We start from the raw sequence: 22,147 nt of genomic DNA on the forward strand, positions 1-22,147 counted from the left end.
TTTCCATCGTGGACACGTTGAGTGTGACTCCACACAAGAACATCAAGGTAGCACAAGGTGCCTGCACAATCTTTCAAAACAGAAGACATTATTTGCTGAAAAGCGGAAGGCGCAGATGCCAATCCGAAACACACACGCTTAAAGTGAAAGAGACCGCCGTGAGTGATGAATGTAGTAAGCTCACGGCTTTTCTCGGACAATAAAACCTTATGATAAGCGGACTGCAAATCCAACTTACTGACAGTATCATCAGCGAGTCGACGCTACTGTTCGTTAGCCCTCGGTAGTGGAAAGGCATCGATGATGACAGCCTTGTTAGGCTTTCCAAGATCGACGCAAAGTCGAATGGAATTGTTTTTCTTCCGAACCACGACGAGCGCAGAAATCCACTCGGACCCTGAGACTCGTTCGATGATATCAGCTGATTCCAGCCGTTGCAGCTCGGCGGAGACTTTTACTCACGGAGAACAAAGGGTAGAGGACGCAGTTTCGCTGAGACTGGTTGCACTGAAGCTCGAAGACGAACGTCGTGGATGAAGCCCTTTACAAATCCCAATTGTCCTGAGAACAGATGGGCGAACTCTAGTGGAGCGTTGTGTGGTAGAGACGAAAGCTGAACGCTTGGGTCAACTGTAACTCCTGATACTTGTTGACATGCGCGCGAAGACCCTTGAATGTCAATGCCCAAAGCTTGAATGGCGTCTAAGCCTTTCAAGGGAGAGGTGATGTAATATCCCATTTCGGTTTCGAATGGTTATGACCGCTGGCGCCACTCCGCGCCTAGCGCTGTAAGTGTGCCCTGATGTATTTACCCTCACAGGAATAAACGTATTCTTTGTCTGGTCCCCCGGGTCCCCCCGACTCGGGCAGTCCGGCCCTTCATTGCGGCGCTTCGCGCCAGGCCGTTAGGCTTCACGTCGTAGGTCCCGCGTCCGGCTGTCCCGTCGAAGCTACTACAAATATCCCAAATGTGGGCGATCCCCAGAAGTTTGCTGGATCCGGACAACACCATAACCGCAGACACCAACGGATAGCGGACGACTTCACAAGCACAGATCGAGGAGCTAATTAGCAAACTTAAAGGGCGCTGTCGGCATAAAAGACAACGGCAGTAGCAACAACATTACACGGCAACAACAAGAACCACAACAATAACATTCCAAAGATAACCATAGAGAGATAACCAAGAACTCTGCTCCAGGGGCAGACAAAATAACAAATGCCGTGATCCGTTCTCGATGGCAAAGTTTTGGACCAAATCACGGAAATATTAAACTCCAAGTATACTTGGAGAATGGATCCGCTCCGTTGGAATGGAAGGATGCCAAAATCATCACGAACCCTAAACATGGAAAAACCCCATCTCTCGAGGCGCTGAGACCCATCTCGCTCACGTCCTGCAAGGCCAAGCTCTCGAGAAAGTGATAGAAACCAGGCTCCAAAACTGCATGTATAAACACAGTTCCTTCCCAAAAACAATCATCGGCTTCAGAGTAGGACTGTCGACACAGGATGCTTTTCTCTTGGTTAAGGTGGAGGTCCTGGAAGTGATAGCCCGGGAAAACGTGAACCTAATACTGGCGCTCGAACTCAAGGGTGCCTTTGACAATGTTTCGCACGAGGCAGTCCTGCAAAAATTGGAAAATTCCCTTTGCGGAAAACGCGTATTCAACTATGTGAAATCCTTCTTAACAGACAGAACTGCAATGATCGGCATCGGCCAAACGAGATCGAGCCGATTCCTAATGCCCAACGAAGGAACACCGCAGGAAGCGATAATTTCGCTACTCCTCTTCAACCTAGCGATGTGCAGCCTGGCCAGGAGACTGGATGCCATTCCGCTGTTGGGTTACACCCTCTACGCGGACGACATATCACTCTCTGGGTCACGCATGGATCGCTAGGGAAAAAGTAAGAAACACTACAGGACGCAGCAGACGTCGTATCGGATTTCGCCAGGACGAGCGGGCTTACTTGCGCACCGGAGAAATCGTCATACGCGTCCACTCCATTGCAAATACTGAAAGAACAGAGGTGAAGTAAGTCTAAAAGTGGACAGACACGCAGTCTCGGAAGTCTCCAAAACCCGAATACTAGGGCTTTGGGTCCAAAACAACTGCAAGGCATCACACACAGTCAAAACGCTATGAGTCACTACAAAGAACATAGCGAAAATGATCCACAGAATCCCACATCACAGTCAGGGGTTGAACACACTCCGACTCGTTCAAGCCATAGTCATGGTCAAAGTGACGTACCGCTTGTACCACTCACTCGACCAGAACGAAGACAAACAAGTAAACTTCCTAATAAGGAGTGCTTATAAGGCTGCTTTAGAGTTACGCAAGTGCCCGTCAACCGAAAAGTCGATGGCACTTGGATTACGCAACACTTACGCCGAACTCAAGGAATCAGTTCTCATCTCGCAGAGGGAACAGCTAAACCCACATGTGCAGGGCAGTTCTCGCGAGAGTGGGAATTCCTCACTATCCCCAACACTTGAGAGAAGTGTTGGTCTGTTTGAGGAAGTGTCGACCGAGACCAAGAAAATAATTTCGGTGGCACCTATACCAAAAAACATGCATGGCTCGACGTCAAGCCAGAGTCAAGTGGCTCAGGAAACAGCATGACAAACCACAAGATGAGGGAACACTACGTGGAAGAGAGCGTGCGTCTCCTCTATCCCGGCCGTGGCTGCGCATGGCTGTAAGCCCGGCTGAGTGCGTACGAGACGCGCCAGTCCTACTTGGAAGGTAATCTACAGTGGGTGCAAATAGATTGGGTGAGCTGATATCGCCGTTGTTTCAGGGTTCTGTCTTCCCGCTCGTTTAGTGTTAGAGGTCGCATAATCTAGTGTGTCAGAGACGCGTTGAAGCAAGAGACAGACGAAGCGGTCGCTCCCCTCCTGCCGGCGCTCGTCGTCCTACTGCGGGTGACACTATCAGTCGCCGCGGCAGAGTGGACGCGAAAGCGTCGCAGTCTTCTGGCTTTGTACTGCCGATTTGAAGATATCGTCGACACGGCAGGAAAACGTATCTTTGGCCGCCGACTCTCGAATTCAACAAAATGTTTTCTTTCGCACTGATATTCGTTTTTTTTTTTTAGATTGCCCGATAAATTGAAAAATTTTACGACCCGTCCCGCGTAAGAGAAATTCGATGGCGTCTGTACTTATAGCATTGAAGGTCGAATTTCCATGTAACGAAATTTCGATATAACGAAGTAAGGTACCGATTTTACCAACTTCTTTATATCGAGGTTTGACTGTTAGTCGCCACAATGATCAGGTTGCGTTAACCCGCTGCAGTTGCAACATATGTGTGTCTGTCTATTTGTTTGCGTTGGGGGGTTGGGATGTTCCAGGCTATTAAGTATTGTGAAGATAATGTTGTTTCAGTAATGCTTCCTAACAGTTGTGGTGAACGGTTGTAACGTATAGAATTGCCTGCACAGTTTGGTGCAAAATCTAGCAGGTTACATATCGCTAAATTTTGAGATTTAATACACGCGATTCCGTTGTTCCCATGTCCTCACTCAGGTTAAGTGGTTCCGACGGACACCCGCTTGTAGGTACACCTACAAGCCCCGTCTGTAGTTTTGTGGACTTCAAAACGCAAAAATCACATGGAGTTCAGACATATTTCAACATACTCAGACTCACCGGCACCCGTTCGTGACCCGCCACAGTAGCCCAGTGGCCACGACGGCTTCATTTCGATGGTGGCGAAATGCAATATCGCTCGCGTAATTAGGTGCACGCTAAAGAATCCCAGGAGGTCGAGATTTATCCAGAGTTCCTCACTACGATGTGCCTCATGATCGGATCGCGGTTCTGGCCCGTAAAACTCCAGAATTTAGTTTTAAATGTAACATTTCGACTCACTCGGGCTCACACCCACTTCTACTCGCCTTGACTCGTAATTCACAACTACGCAGATTCATCACGACTCAGACTGAGACTCGCGCCCACTCGAACTCTCTCGGACTCGCACACACAGAGACTCACGGGTGTCTCTGGAATAATTTTAATCATCTGCTATCCTTTAGCGTTCATCGAAATGTCAGCACCCACAAGCGCCTTCGCACTACGTACTTTCACGAGCATTGTGAATGCAGCTGTTGCACCCACAAGCGCCATCGCACTACGTACTTTCACGAGCATTGTGAATGCAGCTGTTGCGGTCTAGGAGTTCTTTCAGTACAGATCAGACAAACGAAGTTTTCAAACTTTTCCCGCCAAAATATGATTATGTCACATAGGTTCCAATTGGTTCTAATGCGCTGCTTACGCGTACAACTACAGTCCTACGGTTTAGAGTAACATAAACATATCTCAAGGATGTAATCTTTTGTTACTTGAGCTTCAAACCTTCAAACACGAAGCTTCCTTGGCAGCTTGTTGGCAGCTATCCAAACCGTACGAAATGTTCTTTAACAACTTCTATCTTTTCTTTTTTTTTTTTGACGAACAAATATCTACAGAAGACGCGTATGCAAATTTTCAAAAATATTGAAAACACTGATGATGATAATGATGAATGTAGATGTTGCTGCCTTCTGGTGTGCGTAAAAGAAACAGCGCAACAAATTGCATGTGCTCCGAGATTGAATGCCATTGCTGCTCTCGTACGTAGCATTGCCATGGCGGGAGCTGCGCTTGGGCTGCGTGCAGTGTCGCCGCCACGGTCGCCGCTCTCGTCTGTGCATTTGTCGCCAGCTGCTCCAAAGGCCTTATTCTGAATGCAGCTGCGGTGGCTCAATTACCATGGGGCCTCGCTGCAGAAGCCGAGGGAGGGGCTGCTGGCTCCAGGACGCTGCGACATTGAGGACGGCAGCGAGTCTCCCATCCCAAAGCGAAACGGCGCTGCTCAGGTGAGTGCTGGAAAAATCGCTTAGGCAAGGTTTTTTCAATCCGCGGCTTATATATTATTGCACATAAAATAAATACTGCAAGACGTTATCGATCACTGCACGAGGCATCTGACGTATTTGCAGAGCTTCCCACTCCCTTGTCGCTTGGTGCATCACCAGCAGCGTCCAAGTATTTTGTTGACGCCGCGCTTTTGCGTGAGTGCCAGCGCGTTCGTATGCGAATGCGTGTTTACGCAGTTGGCACAGTTGACACATTTGATGCGTGTATGTGTCCTACCCACAGTTTCGTTATTATGAAGGACAAATATTCAACTACAGCTTCGTGCGCCGACTCAGAAATCTGCATGTTGTTTCTGTGGCAGCATGTTCTTTCAAAATCAGAGTGCAGATTTGTGAAGGCCACTGAAACTCATACACTGTATTCACTACGCTAAGCAGTTCCGCGCTCTTCACAACCTGGAAACGTGTGCGCCTTCTTTATTAATAATATTTACTCTTTATTTTGCTGTGGAGTAAGTTTTTTCTTGATACAGGATATTCATCAGTGTAGAAACTACAAGATCATGCAAGCAAATTGCCAATCCTTCCTGGGCAAAGCATACGTTTCTATATCAAGGAGATCTGTTATAATACAGCTTGGCGCAGGAGATGATGAAAGTTCAAGACAAACCGAGAATGCTTTTTAAATCTAGAAGGGGGCCCGCGCTTACTAGAGACGATAATTTCGCAAAACAATTGCTGCTTCTCATTTCATTTTTTGTGGTAACTGTAGACTGAAGCAGCCTAGACTTGTCTTAGTTGCGAAAAAAAAAAAAGGAACGTGGCTGGTTGCTACTGTACAGACGTGCTACTTTATTCTGCTGCTATTTGTCATGTAAGCTACTTGTTTGCCTAGGAGTTGCACAGCAGGTCAGTCACTCACTGAGGTCATCTGGTGGCATATGTGTCACATGAACCATATCAAATAGAAACTTGATATGCTCCTAAGAGCCACACACAGCTATGGGACATAACTTTTTCAGCTACTTTATATTGTCAGCTGGTATGCTACGAACGTGAAAGTTTCGTTTTATTATTATTATTTAAATACCACAGTTAGATGCCAAAAGCTGCATCTCCATGTACATGGAAGAAGTAACCATCGCCTCATGTTAGCTATGTTAAAAACTGTATTTCATTGCCGAAATGCAGAGATGAAGATAGAGCTAATGTAGTGCATTGCCATGTTGCTGCTGCATTCTGGATTTTTATGCGATCTCGAATAATTCGAAACCCACTTCAAGGTTGCTTTCCACCGTCTGTGACAACACAGAGGTTTAAATCAATTTATTGTCAAAGTTCTCGAAAGCAGCTGACAAGGATATGAGTAAACCTCTTCCATACGGTCCCATATGCACTGGACTTCATATCCAGAACGAATATTTTGAGTAATCGCTTCCGAGTGAATTTTGAAAAATAAAATTGAAGGCAATGTGCTATATATTATGCAAGGGAAATATGTGAGCCAGATGGGCTATGATGGTCATTTCATGTCACAGGAACCAAATACATACAGGAAGAGGACCTAGGTGTACGCTTCTATTATAGGTCATTCATTTTATTTGTTCGCATGTACCAATTTATTTGTAAGTTGGGGATAGTGACATGGTTTTTGCCAGTTATGAAACTTTCATTTAATCATTTCACTTCAAAACACAGTTATAAAATGATCGCAACAATGAATAAGGCTCAAAAGTAGCTATATCTCATGCTGATTTTACCTGATGAACACAAGTTAGTTGTTTTTAGCCATTCTGTATATATCAGATTACTCTTAAGCAGCTTACATCTCAACCAACTGAAATTCAGGCAGTAGATGTTGGAAGGGCATAAGCATCTACTTGGGAATCAAATATGTGTGCCTCCAGGTGAGCAACGATTGACAAACCAATCATGTGGCTTGCATGATAGGAGAGAAATCAGTGCTCAATATACATTATTATGTTTATGCTCAATTTGCCCACACTGCATGTGTGCCTGTATTCTCTCTCTTATGTGACATAAAAAGCTCCACTTAGACTACTGAACTATCACAGGTTTTAGATTGTGCTGTACAGCATACTTTATTTTGGACTTGTTAGCACAGATAGAGAGAGAGATCATTTAATTGAAAGAAGGCAGAGAGGTCGGCCTGAGCTAACGCGCTCTAGCCTGCTACTCTGCACAGGGGGAGGGGCAACGGGGACATAAAGGTGTGATGAGGGATGATGATGACCTAGAAAGAGGGATGTGCAACGGTGAAAGCAAGTTCAACATTATGATGATAAACATTCAGAAATCTCATCCATGAAGCCACTATCGGGTTCCGTATTGGGTCTGTAGTCACCAATTCAAGTGAACTTAAAGATAAAGGCGCTAGGACAAAGCTGGTGTGTGGGCATCCCCTGCGTGATCAGCACAAGCGCCAAACAAAAGCTTTATAGCATGTAAAGAGCTGCGATAAGCGGCTCCAGCACGGCGAGCACCTGCAGGGCACTTTTAGCGGCCGTATTCTCGAGACCACCGAGAATCATGTGAATTGACTCTACCAGGTGCATCAGCATTTTCTGTACGCTCTCCTTTTCATTGTGTCCAACTCCTTGCTTGCCCGTACTGTCACCGGTTTCATTGGCCCTATAATTCTTGGCTTCATGGCGCAGAGGACCACTAGGGCCCGCTGGCATGGCCGTGGGCCTAGAGGGCAGCAAAGGCCATTCCGTGTCTGTATCAGCTGGTAGAGGTGAATGTTTGCTGCGTGCTGTCATCGACCTTGAATTAGCACTAGGCGCCGTTACCGTCCTCGATGCACGCACAGGCAGAGGTGGTCGTGGCGCTTGTGCCCCGCCATGTACTTCTTCTGAAATAGTTTTGCCACACTTCTTTCGCGAGTGTTGGTCTATTTGGCGAACAGATTGAGCAGCCTCTTTACGTGAAGATTGATCTCTTGCCATTTTTTGAAGAATACGAACTTCTTGTTTCATCTTCGGGCATTCCTTTGAAGTCGTAAGAGCCAGTACAGTTGGGGCATTGAAATGAAAACGCTTCACAATCAGTGGTATTATGCTCTCCGCCGCAGCGTGAGCAGGCGGCTTTACTTCTACAAACAGCGCTCACATGTCCTATCTTGAGACATTTCCGGCACTGAACAGGCCTCGGAACGTATGGTCGTACACAATGTATCATGTAGCCCACTTTGACAGACGCTGGTAATGTCGAAGAAGCAAATATTAACTTGATACATCGGGAGTGCCCCAAGCGGTGAATCTCAAGAATGCGCACCGATGACCTCAAAAGACTCTTGAGGTCCGCATGCTTGATTTCAAGCTCCTTGTTAGCACAAGTGCGTACAGGTACACATAGACAGTTAAGCATGTTCAATTGCATTGTTTTCTATAAACAGCTGCTATGTTAAGATTGATAGGAGTACTAGTGTTATCGTCTAATTTTTTTTTTGTTTTGCAGATAAAGATTGTTAAACACATGAGCACTGAAAATCATGGTCATGTGTTCAACTGTGGTATAAATGTGGAGTTATACCTGCGTGTAACCATTAAGTGTAGTGACCTGTTTGCTGTTCCTCTTCAGCTTTCTTTTTTGCTGTTTCCTTAAAGGGACACTAAAGAGGAATAATAAGCTGTATTATTCAGTTATGGTGCTGCAATATAAAAATGGGCGCTCTTACTGTCAGAAGAGGCTAGGTAATCCTGAAAAAATGCAAGAATGGAGATGGGTGACTCTGAAGTTCCTGCACCAGCTGGCTATGTCATGAATTTCGACAGTTTCGACACCATCCTGTTGGGTCTAGTTAATTTATTGTGGGTAAGAAGGACGAAACAGCATTCTTAAGGAACCAACAACACAATTTAGCAAGGTTCCAGAATGCCTAAGCTAAAGCAGCCTAAATATAAACTACTCTGAAATCTATGATGTCACACTGATGCACTGGCACTGTAGTATCAACATCAACTTCAAAAAAAAGGAAATTTTGCCTTCATTTGGTTCACTGGCAATCAAATTTTTTACTGGTAATTGAATGAAAACTTATTTAGTGTTGCTCTTTAGTGGCCCTTAACTGTTATCATAATTACACTGTGACAAGAATTCATCAGAAGCACTCCAGAACATAGTCTCGAGACATGCTGATATTGTCGTTCACTTCTGCCATGACGTCATGAAAACGAGTGAATATAATCGATTGGCACATCTGTACACATTGTTGTAAAGTTGGACAGTGGTGTATTTGTCACTTAATTCTTAAATTGTCATTGACTGCAGTAAAAATTTATTGGTCCTTCAAAAATATGTGCACTAGTTGCAAAGCCCAATTCAACCCATACATCACGTGATTGCTAAAAATTATGTTTACATTGAAATAGATTACCTGGTTGTATTATTTTGTCATAAAATTTGTGCTTTTACTTCCTTTATCGGAAAGGTATGTCATTCCATTTTGTTGACAGATCAGTAGTCTGCTAGGTGAAATGGCAGCAAATCTACCAGTAAATGGGGAATAATTGGCCATGCTGAAGAACAGTATTAGAGCTTTGTGTTGGGCTCTGCGATCAGGAATGCAGCAAAAGCGTTCACTTTTTTCTGTCTTGTTCCTGCGGCAGTCACTGGAGTGCAATGCCCCGTCATGGCTATGGCATTGCATTGCTAAACTGAAGGTCGCGGGTTTGATCCTGGCCATGGTGACTGCATTTCAATGAGGGCGAAATGCAAAAATACTTGTGTGCTTAAATTTAGGTGCACATTAAAGCACCCCAGGGGGTCAAAATTAATCTGGAGTTCCCCACTACAACATGCCCCATAATAAGATTGTAGTTTTAGCATGTAAGACCCTAGAATTTATTAATTGTTTAATGCCCCACAACATCTGATAATGTAATGGCATTCCATTAGCTTGACACTTCTCTCTCTCCCTTGTTCTCTATCTCTACTTCTCAACATGCCTCCTCTTTACGCTGTGCTCTTTTTTCTCTTCTTGCATGTGCCTGCATTATCTTCTTTTTGTTGTTGTTGGTGGTGGTGATGGGGCTACCAACAAATGAAGAACAGTTGGTTGCTTTCGTTGACTCATTTGCATAGCTCAAAGACCACATTTGTCATTCTGATAAAGCCTGGATGTGACACCTTCCTTCTTCCTTTGCAGGCCCTGCAACAATGCAGTGAGACAAGTGGGAACATGTAAGGCCAATGGTGCAAGGTCACCAAGACAGGCTGCAGCATTTGGGAGATGCATTTGCATGAACTTTGCCTGACTAGCGTAATGAAGAAGCATGGACAAGCCCACTCTTAGGAGAGACGCTGCAAGGAGGTTGGACTCGTTTACTAACTCATTAATCGCTGGCATGAAATGTTTATCCCTCCTTTAGATGGGCCACTGATGTCTGCACTGTAGTGCCAATCCTTGCTTAGTTAACTGCGGGTGCTGGATCTCAGCACACTTTGTGATGCCCAGATGGTATTGAACGCTGTGTCACTGCTTGTTAACTGTAGCTGCCTAATAAGTTTTTTTATCTTGCGAAGCTTGGTTTTATCCTTTTAGGCTTGCTTAATACTGTGCAGGTTTTCTGCATGCTGCTCTTTGGTTGTGATGGCTGTGTTGTTGAGTGATTTTCATGTGTGGCAGCCAGCGCAAGAAAAGTGCAAAAGCCGTTTTGTTTGTGAGCAAAAACAAAGTCATAAATATTCACTTTGAAGTGATTGAAATTGTCATAATATCTTGAGTCATTGCCTATTCCATCACCCACCCTCCTTTATTGGCAGAATATCAATTTCACAATATGTGCCACATCCACAAAATGCCCTGCAGACTGCAAACATTTATAAAAAATGTTGGTTAATGGCCGTTTTCAATAATTGTTCATGTTCAGTTCATGAGTTTTTTTTTTTTTCTTTTTTCATACTCAAACATAACCTCATCGTGCTTTTCATGCTGAATTATGTGGGGGGCAGTCACCCAGTAGATTACAGTTATGAAAAAAAGTTTTTGTTACTGGCCTCCAGCAATGAAAACTGCCACAATTTACGAAATTGTATTACGAAAGGTTTTATCCAAGGTATTTTCTGTAGTAGTTGTCTATGCGTCTCGGCACAGGGAAGCATGTTTTTGTTGTGAGGAAGTACACTGACTTAGAATTACCAAGACAGAAAAAAAGATTGGTGACTCATTTTCATATTCTCCAGTAGAGTCATAGTGCCTGATTTATGTGTTACCAAATTGTCAACTTATGACCGATCTCATTATAATGTGACAATGGCAGCATCCTTATGCACTTTGCAACCACAGTTGTTAGATGACACGCAGGCTCTGTTTAGGACTCTGGGGAAAAGGCATTGTACAGCTGTTCTTCCAAAAGACCTCCTTGTTCATGCAGACAAGTATTTTACCTTTGCTTCAGTTGGCTACATTCCTGCATACCATTACAATATCAAATGGGTATTTCTGCTTTGTCCTATAATTTACCCATTTATTGTAGTACTAGAAAGAAAGTTATTCACAGGCAAGCGTATGCCAGATTGTAATGTTTTTTATGGCGGATATGATGTAGGACTCGGCTTAGCTGTACAGAATGTGCCATGTGTCGTACCAGCGTTTCGTATATGTTGTTTCCTCATTCATTTGTGATCCATAGCCACTGCAGTGTCTCTGTTGGGGAGTCGCTGTTTAAAGGGACAGACAGCTAGAACATGAATCGAGATAACCCCGCTGATGGAATGATTCCCTATCATAGTGGCCATAACGAGCCATCTTTTTCTCATTAAACGTGGATTTGTATTTTTAATTCATCACTAAAAGTCACAAAAAAATTGCCTTTGGCACCCCACACGACGAAAACATGATGTTGCATGCGACCCACCACGTGACCTTCTATTAGCATACACAGTTCCTGGTCTTTTTATTAGTATTGAAAGGCAGTATGCTTTTTATTTTAAGGTTTTCTTGACTTACAGTGTGCAGATAAGCCTTCGTTTGTAGTAAGCAGAAAAGTGGCGTCTTTGCCTTCATTTTCGATGAGTTGGCTTGGCTCGTGTATCGACAGAACAACTATGACGGGGTCCAGCCAGCCATGACGTAAGCGTGTACTTTGGGAAAAACACGGTACAAATATGAGAAATGTCTGTACAACAATGCAAACTTATTGCACCAGCTTTTTATTTTCAAAAGTGGTTGAAAAAGTTAAAATGTAGGTGGTTAACCACAGTTACACTCACTTCTGTGAAAGCAGAATGATGGGCAGCTTTCACAATTTGCGAGGCAGGCTATCGACATCACTCTCACTTCTCAGCATTGCTGGAGGAGGGAATTTTACTTTTTTAGAGGCTGCTCAGATCGAAAAATTCTGCTTACTAAATATCCACGGGCTTTTGAAAGTAACCACTGCAGATGTAAATACTACCAAAGATGAGCTTTCCATTGCACCATAAAAAACTAGGTCCTTAAAAATTGGTTGTCAGTCCCTTTAAGTAATACATGCTTTGTACACTTAGTTGATTTCCAGGGCAAGGAAGAAGTACTTGATTACACTACTTGTCTTATGGCATCCTCGACAAACTGCACTGGTGCACACAAAGGCACCCTGGTGCGCCATTTCGTCTAATAATCCTTGCACCAGGGCGTCTCAGTGCACACTGGTGTAGTTGGTCATGGATACCATTAAAGAATAAAAAAACTTCTTTATTTCTGTCTTTCTTTTTCTTTTCTTTTTCATTTTAAATAGGTAGTTGCCAGATGATTATCCTTGAAAAGCTCCCATTTCTCCAGCTTGTGTCAAATAAAAGTTGTGTTTTTTTTTTTTTTTGTGCAGTTCAAAATGAATGCAAAGTGGAGTGGAGTTTTGTGGGTTGAAGGCATAGTCATAATAGCAATTGCAGCTTATAATTAAACATGGTGTCGCAAGCTGCTGAACACACAGGTTGACCCAGTTGTATGGGTATTGGGACTCCCCATGCTGCCAAAAATTTAGTGTGTCGCACCATCCTGCACAGCACAATCTATTCTCTGTACACAGGATAAGCTTTGATTAGAGAGGTCGTGGCTGTCGTCTCTCTGGAAATATGGAGCATCCTTCTCACCCTTCCCTGTGGCCTTTCTTATCCTATGTCAAAATGTGAGGAAGCACTGAGTGAGCAAGAATGGAAGGCTGTATTTGGTGGCAGAAGAGATTGTTCAACACGTAAAACCCCAGAAATCAATCAGTCAGTCTTCAGCAGCACCAGATTGAGGAGGGTGCAGCCCTAAACCCCATTTCTTTTGGATAATTTGATGTTGGGCTAGTTGGTACATAGTTCTAAAATCAAAAACATTGCAAGGAATGGGACAAGAAAGTGAGACAAAGAGTATAGAGACAATATAGAAAAGCAACCACTATTAACTCTCTAGCTGTGGGAGAATGGGCTTCTCATAGGGGCCAGTAGCTCTGGGCACGCAAGTTCATTAATCTGGACCTGGTGGGTGGCTTGTGATGCCGCATGAACACCTCTGCAGCTGCCATGACATTTCTTTGACCCACTAAGCCACACTGTAGTTGACGTTTATTTTGAAAGCGTCATAAAAAATTAGTCTCATATGCTGAGATTTTATACCATGATTATCAGGCTGTTAACTGCCTCGTTGCTTCAAAAAAGAAAAAGGGAGATCTTGTGTCAATACTTCTTTCAATAAGTGCTTTATTATTTTAATCAAAAGGCACCTTGTTCTTTTTTTTTTTCATTATAGTTTATTTTCAAACTTCACACCATTGAAAACCCTTCTAAAGCTTTTTCAACCAATTCGCTTCATGTTTTAAGCATGAAAACACTGCACCACTGTCGAGCCAAGTCAATGTTGTTTTTGCTTTCCAAATCATTACTTTCGGGAGAAGAAGCAATGTGAACACTATCATCATCTTCTTAGCTCGACGAACGAAACTCCAGTGCATCACTTTCACTCTCACTTTCACTGTCAGAGTCTAGCAGCAGCTTATGTTGGCACACGCAATTCACATGCGAGCTGTCAGTGGCAGAGGCCATCATTCCAAATCTGCCAAAAGGCGCAAGAAGTGCACAATTCCAAAAAATGTGGTCTTTGACTGTTATCCTCCTCAAAGTGCTGCTGCCATCTATTTAGTAGCAAACAAATACTGCAATAAATGCGCCCCTCTAGTGCTGATGAAATGGCTGCCATCTATGTTGTAGAACGTGAAGGTTGAATCAATGCGGCCTTCGAGACGCTGAAAAAGTTCTGACATCTTTGTAGTAAAACAAAAAAGAGCAAAATAAACACGGATTTCAAATGCTTGCACCGCAGCAGTCTGTTTAGTAGAAGGAAGAAAAAGACTAAGTGGATGTGCTTAGTTTGTTCAAATCGCTTTGAAAATGGGATTATTGCTGTTGACAAGCTGAGCTTGTCTAAAGCAAAATTAAACAGTGTTGCATTGATGAGCCAAGCTAATCCAAAGCACTTAAGGGGTTAAAGGTACCCTCACCAGGTTTTAGCATTGCAAACAAACAAGTGCAATGCATAGATCATGCTCTGGCGATCGTGCATGCAAAGTATTAAACGGGCCTGTGGAATGAAAGCGGTTGAAAGTTCGAAAGGAAGGCTGCATATGGGAGAAGGCAGGGAAGGAACGCTGCTTACAGACTCTAGCCAAGGCAAAGAGGGAGGGAGTCTCTGTTGAGAGTAATGCTCACCTCCTGACGGCATGGTAGCAGGACAGTTCAATTTCTTCTATCTCCTCCAATTATGAACAGATTTTAAAAATTATTTCTGTAAAATTCTCCCTAGATGGCACCATACAGCCTCCTGTGTATAACAAAAATTTGCAATGGGGCCTGGTGAGGGGCTCTTTAAAGAAACACAAAAGGCAAATATGGAGTCGGGCTAAAGTGTTACATTGGAGCTGCAAGATTTCCAATGCATGACTTCTTTGTAGAACATAGCTTTTGTAATAGAGAAAATTACATATACCCAAGGCAGGATTAGCTTCGCCTTTGTGAAAATAAGCTACCATCTCTTATGATGTGTGATGCCCCATTGATAATTGGTAAATTGTACACAGCCACTAGTAAGGAAAAAGATAACTACATTGCATTTTTGGAAAAAATGCAGTTTAACCGGTTTTATAATTGCAATAGCAATTATATGGACACTCCAGGCAAATTTTTGCCACTAGTACCATATAAAGGCCAAATGCAGTAAGAATGAGCGGCCCAAACACCTTATGCTGGCAGCACATTGGCAAGCATGCGAGGGTTAGCCAAGAAGGATGGTGGCTTGATGTGCACTTTATGTTCAATGTCACATGATCAAGCATGCGCCTTTCTCCAGCCTGGTCATGGCTACACATGGCTGTCTGCACAACTGAGCACATATGTGGCCTGCGTGCCATATCTTGGAGATAGTCTGTGCACTGGTGGGTACAAAGATTAATGGTGAGCCAAGATGGCTAGTGGCTTCATGCGTGCCCAGTGTTGTAAGTCACATAATCTCAAGTTTTAGAGATCCAGTGAAGTAACAGGCAGCACAAAAAATTCGCTCCTCGCTGCCGGTGCTCTTCATCATGCCAGCGTTGTGACAGCAACTGCTCACAGTCATTGAGTGAGCTATGTTTGTTTGTCTATGCACATGTAGCACCAGCTTGCTTAGTTCGTAAACAAATGTTCACTGCACTTTATATGGCCTATAAAGCTACGAACCTTACTTCATGTAGTTGGCTAATACTTTGCTATCGCTATCTATGCTTCGAAGAATGACAGAAACTCAGAATGGACACAGGTATTTGCATAATTGAGAACAGAAAAAGCATTTACCATATATACTCGTGTATATGCTGCATTTTCTTTTCATCAACTTTTCTTGGGTGCAGGTTATACACGAATCAGGCCTATAGCTACACATTAACACACTGTAGTGTAACTGTGTCAGATAATTAAAAAAACTACTGCTGATAATTAAAAACTACTGTCAGATAATTAAAAAAAACTGGTGACCGATATCCACATTTTGTTTCACTATTTATCACCGCTTTCAAGCTAATCACTCTCGGACGAGCTCAGCTTATCGGCACTCTCACCACTGTCGGACGAGCTCGCCTCATCGGCGTGCTCCCAAAGCCAGTTGTCCTCTGTGCCATCCATGGCATTTGATACCCCCGTGACTCTAAAGCTCTTTGCAATGGTGCCCACCTACATGGAATGCCACGCATCCAGAATCCAACTGCACACTTGCTGAAGAGACGCTCACTTCAGTCGCCCTGTTGGAGTTGTTTTGTGGTTGCCTGTGGCCATCCACTTGGTGTAGCACTGCCGAAATTCTGTCTTGAATGGCCAGTTTACGCAAACATCGAGTGGTTGCAGCACGCTTGTCAAGCCACCAGGAATCATGGCCAAGTCCGTTCGGCAGTTGGCCAGCTGAGCCTTCAGCTGAGCTTCTGTTGGGTCTATGTGCAACGATGATTATAATAGTATGCAGTGAGTAGGAAAAACTAACTGGGGCCATCTTGTAGCACTTTGTGGGACTAGGCACGTTTTTGGCGTGGGTATTTTGGCATTCGAAAGCAGGGGGTGCGAGCTATACACGGGTGCAGCTTATGCGCGAGTATTTACGGTGATTAAATAAAACAGAGCGAGATCTATAAACAAAGGAAGAGATAGAAATGCACTCTACATAAGAGAAAGAAAATAAAGACAAAATATTCTACGAGATGGAAGGCAGTGAATTACATGTATGAAAGAGAAAAAAAATTTGGCTTTATAGAAGTCTAAGAAAGGGTTACCTGCACCACGTGGAGAAGCAGGACTAGGCCTACGTATGGTGCGATGCAGCTTTCACTATTCTAGTCAAAATTATACATGAAAAACAGAACAAAAGAAGAAGTTCTGCATGGACCATCAAATTGTCCGTCCGCTAATTCTTGCATACAGGAGCTGACTCGATGTTGAAGGTGGACTGGGGACTTGGGTCGACGACAATGATAAACCTGTGAAACGGGTGACCACACTCCTCGTGGATACTGACCCACTGCTGTCGCTGCTGCGAGCACGCATACCCCTTCAACGACCGCACCTATTGAGGTCCAAAGGTCAACTGCCAGCACAGCCAAAAAGTTCCTTCACACTTCTGTACTGACATCACATACTAGCATCCTATTGCATTCCGTAGTCGCAAGAAAAGAACACCCCGATAGCACCAGTGTTGTGAATGGGGGGGTGGCAGGAAAAAGAAAAAAAGGAAGGTATGCGCCAAAGATATGCCAAGAAAGGGGCCGTAGGACAGGTTCTTGAGCCAAATGTCTTCCTCGTGGGATGGAGGGCACTTAGGGACATCAGCCGTTTGTGACAAAATGTAACACTTGCAGAAACCTGTCAGCATAGCTAACCTGCTGTCGTAGCAAAGCAGCATGTGGTACAACGTAAGGAAATCAACTCAGGAATCAAATGACTGTGGAAGCTAAGGCACTGAAAATCTCTATTTTGCCAATAAAGTTTTTATACCGTACACCAAAACAAGATAAACATTTACTGATACTGTTATCTTTTCTCCTCTCTATCGTGCACGGGCTATGGTATTTAAAAACAATTGACTTTCTTATTCAGGGCAACAGGTTGGTAGCTTATACAATTTATGCTTGCACATGCTATTTCAACTGCACATGAATGACCAACAATCCTAGGTCACATTCTTTGGGCAACTTTCTTGTGTCAGTGAGCCCCCCTCCCCGTACTGCTTGTCATTTCGTGAACTGCTCTTGACTATTGTGCCGCACGCGGGGCTGGGTGGTACAGGCGCCGTTGCAGAGTGGCCCTGTTTCTGCTGCTGGGCTATGCATTAATTGTCGAGTGGCTCGTGTACTTGGTGGCACCTTACTGGAACTGGCCCTACCTCCCGCTGACTGCTGGGATCGGCACCAGGCTCCTGTTGGTGGCAGACCCACAGTTGCTGGGGCGTGTCAACACTGCACCTGGATTGTTCGGCATCATTGAGCGCTGGGATGCTGATAGGTGAGTCGCACATTGGGTTTAAGCCTGCAGGGCCAAGCACACTCCACAACACTGGCTGTTGTTTTCTTTTTTGTCAAGATGAGGCACTAATGCACCCGTTTTAAGGTGAAGCGTTCTTTGTGAACCCTCCTGGACTTTCCTTATCATGGCTTACCATGGCTGCTGTCCTGCCAAATATACTTGTGGATATGTATACAAAGACTATGTGAAGGTACCCACGAAGTAACTCGTATAAGCTTTGTATGCTGACCATGCACATCCAGCTCTCCTGCATAAAACTTCCTGCATAAAACCTGCACAGGTAATGTCGGCTCACAGGCATCTAAAACACACCGATCTGTTAATGGAATGGTGAATTGTATTTTACGGTTTCCTTGATTTAGCAACTTAGTATGTGCCTCTGGGTTCTGGGCCAATCCTCCAGAATCTGCATGTCCCACTGTGGCACAAGACGTCCAGAATCCCTATTTGTTTCTTGATGCATGTCGTACTTTTCTGTGCATACGCCTATCTTTACCAAATTGTATGCATCATCATTAGTTGTAAAGCATATAATTAACCGCTTTACTTAAGCTTCTCTTCACATGTATTCCAACATGTGTACTGGATCTGCCCGAGTTTTTTTTTAATGAAAATTCGAGTAGCTTTATAGCTTCTGTCTGCAGATAATCATACCTGTACTATGATTTACTAGGGAGGCATCAGCAGTACCAGAGCCACTTGATATAGTGTAAAATCATACATTGTAGTGTTTTTGAGTTTTGCAGTAGTGCAGAGCTTAATGCTCTGTTTACTGCATTAAACACAGTGAGTATAGTACGTCAAAAAAGAAAAACAAATTACACACTGCCATTACTGTTTCACACAATCACCACATGCCGCCTAACTCCACTCCGCTTGTTTGTCCCACCTTTCTCTTCATGAAGTGTGCCTTCTGCATTCTAAATAGGCTTATTTCATTTGTGTGGTGTTACATATCAACCTGCTGATGCTGCTTCTAAAAAATGACAACTTATAGGAGTGGCATGCTGTTTACTACCGTATAGACTTGTGTAAGGGCTGCAATTTTTTTTTCCACAATTTTGAAGAGGTGTTGCCCTTACACGTGTGGGAACGCTTGACTCTCACACATCCCCTGATGTTGTTCTCCCCGCATGGCCATGGCTCTTGCATCTCCTGTAATCTCTCTTGCCCACATAGCTGAGCACAGCCGGTGGTTGGTGTAGTTGCAGATTAGTACGAAAGATGGCACGAGTGTTGCTGCTAATGCCACCTAACGGCAGGGTTACTCGAGTGCAAAAGGAAGTATAGCCTGTGCCTCTTTGGCTTGGGGCCGGCGGCATGCACAGTCGTCTCGCACCTTGGCCAACACACTTCGCGGAACCGTCCCAAGAAAGGCTTTGAAGCGGGACACCAGGATGGACGAACATCATCGTTCGAATGCACCACCGTTTGCGTGACTGTACAGTCAATCAACTCTAACAGAACTGCGTGAGCGTCGACTGGCCGGCCGATCAGCGCCTTCTAACAGCACGAAGCGACGAAATCAGCAAGAGTAGCACATGCACAGTAGTACACTGGAAGCATAAGTTTCATCTGCTAGGCTCTTCCCACCAGCACGACACAGCCCCTGGCACGATTAACTTGGTGCAAGCTCCCCGGCTTATCGGAGATAACAGCTTCCAGTGAACGTGGTGCGCAAGCGCTACTCTTGCTGATCTCATTGCTCCGCGCGGTTAGAAGGCGCTGACCGGCCGGCCCGTCACCGCTCGTGCGTTACTGTTAAAGAAGGGGTCGACTGTACACATGAACATTGAGGCATTGGTGTCCAGCATGGGGGTGAACATATTCACTCAATATCCTGTCGTGGTGAGTTGGACTTCCTCGATTTGTCCGTGCCTGTCAGCATGTCCTATTGGTGGTAATTCTACTAGCTGGCATTGGTGTATGAAAGGTACACTAAATGCCCTTGTGATAGTCTGCATTGCTGTGTTGTCATTCCTTTTTCCCAAGAGCACATTTGAGACCCCACACAAGGGACTGAAGCTTTTGGTCAAAATTGTGCACAGCCCAGATCCCCGGATGTACCATTGCATCAGAGGTTGATGCGCAGCTCTCGCCATCTAGTGGCGGCACGCAGAAGTATGCAGTGAACGAAAATTCTCCGATGTGCATGTAACATTCGTGCACTGAACATGCTTGCTTTTCAGTTGGAAATTTGTTTTTCGAAATGTTGGGCTGGCAATTTGGCCGTGCAGCCCTTACACGAGTCTATACAGTAATCTTTGCTCACTGAGGCCAGGCTGTTGCAGAAGAAGCCATACTATTTAATTATTCGTTAATTCTTCCATCCTTTTCGTCCGTCAGCATTAGATCACACTGTGCTACATTGTTGTTGTTGCCAAAATCAGCCACTCAACACGGAGGATGATGAGAAATTAATAGACCAGTTTCTGGGTTATCAGATGCACAAACTTGCCTTGTCACAGCCAGCTGTTGCCTGTGATCAATATCTATAGAAGTTCTGTGTGAAAGATGTAGACAGAGGAAGGCAATGTAACAAAAGAAAAGAGCATGAAAGGGAAAAAATTTTTGTCATTCGCCTGAATCGTAGAACAAAGCTCCAAAGGAAAGCCAAACAAGTTTCCCAGAAACCCACTTGGGTTTCTGTTGTAGTTACGTGCTGCAATTCAGGTGCATGACAATTTTTACTCTGTCATGTACTTTCCTCCACCTTGCAGCCCGCAAGGTGGAGGAAAGTACATGACAGAGTTCGTGTTTAGTTCTGCAGAACTAAAAGCTAAGAGATTGAAGAAATTCCTTCATTTTGGACTGCCAGTGTGCAGTACAACAGTGGGTGGTGTTCGGTGCCTGCTTGCATTTGGTTGCATTTGGAGAGTCACTGCACCAGTGTTCTTTAGTACAGAGTTCACACTTTTGTTTGCATTTTGTGCTTTCTGTGTCACAACTGAAGAGCACTTTTTGTCCAAGCAACATTTTTAGGAAAACTATAGTTTCCGAACTCCTTTGCCAAAAGCTGCTTTCAATATGCTTTCTAGAGTGAAATTTTGCCAAGAACAAGGTAAGGTACATTTTAGGTTTCTTTATTTCTTCTAACACAATGAAAATATCAGATATTGACATATGCTGACTACCCAACAAGAAAAGCTTGGTTTTTAAGTGGCAGGATCTTTACAGAAGTAGAATTAAAAAAAAAAAAAAAAAAAGAGTGGCTGCCCATAATATACATTATAGAACACCTAGAAGATTTCTGTTCAAAAATAATTATTATATGTCAATTATTTTGGAAATGATAGTTTTTTAAAAGGGCCCTGAACCACTTTTCCTCAAAGTCGAGAAATGCATTTGAAGTTAAAATAGACTGTTTCAGCAATACTTTGCCGTGAAATTTACTTCAATGCATTCAGAAGAAGCGGAGTTATTGGCAATCAAAGGTCGAATATGAGACCTTCCTTCAATGCTTTGCACTGCGAAGGCTACAGTTCAGTGGGGCATGCCCACAACGTTCTGCCTACTGCACATCACCATGGCGTGCAGTTCAAATTTGATTTTGGATGTTCATGTAGAGGCCACTACTTCTGATTCTGGTGCCTACAATGCGCCAAACATAGCCAAACGCAGTTGTCCTCAGCAAGCCGCCGTCCACTCAGCCAGCAGACTGGTCGCGACCCCCGGCAACGACCGCAGTATCTACGCTACGCAGCTGACCGCAGCTACATGCAACTGTAGTGCATATGTGCAGCATTTGCATTGTGTGCGACAGGGCCTCGATGCACACTCATACTCATATGCTCCAGTCCGGCTGTGCTTCGTAGTGCGGGCATGCTTTTTCCTGCACCAACTTGACCGACGCATAGTTGGCACATCCAACTTGTGCAATTTTGAAGTGCCATCAATAACTCATTATGAAGCAAAGCCTGCCAAGGCATCTAACCAGGAGCGGCCAGGAGTGAGCACGCACTGGCAAGCGTGCATGTTGTCTGAACTTAAGTTTCCCGTGGTTTGAGGCTAGTTGGGTATTCAATAATAGTCGAAATTAGCTTTGCCTGATGGCTACAACACTGATAAGCAAGGTGGCAAAAGTTTAATTCCTACACGGGCAGCTGCGGCTAAACCTGAGAAGATGATAGTCCACTTTTTCTGGAAGTACGTGATTATCAAAATTTGAAAACAGATTTTCTCTTACAGTCTGTTTACTAAACTGCATCAATGAATATATGCAGTAACAGTAGGAAGAAGTACACTGATC

At 44.2% G+C, this 22,147-nt stretch overlaps 1 protein-coding gene across 1 annotated transcript in view; it reads left to right on the forward strand.

The window, feature by feature from the left end:
- Positions 1–4,130: 4,130 nt before the first annotated feature.
- The window catches only part of LOC126516800 (uncharacterized), a 68,471-nt gene continuing 50,454 nt past the window's right edge, over positions 4,131–22,147 (forward strand). The window contains exons 1-3 of the mRNA XM_050166905.3: positions 4,131–4,872; positions 10,043–10,207; positions 17,662–17,877. Of these exons, the coding sequence (XP_050022862.1) occupies positions 10,170–10,207; positions 17,662–17,877 (254 nt within the window). The 5' untranslated portion in view covers positions 4,131–4,872; positions 10,043–10,169. The remainder of the gene's footprint in view (positions 4,873–10,042; positions 10,208–17,661; positions 17,878–22,147) is intronic.

The sequence above is a fragment of the Dermacentor andersoni genome, chromosome 1 (assembly GCF_023375885.2).
Source record: "Dermacentor andersoni chromosome 1, qqDerAnde1_hic_scaffold, whole genome shotgun sequence".
Classification (NCBI taxonomy): Eukaryota; Metazoa; Arthropoda; class Arachnida; order Ixodida; family Ixodidae; genus Dermacentor; species Dermacentor andersoni.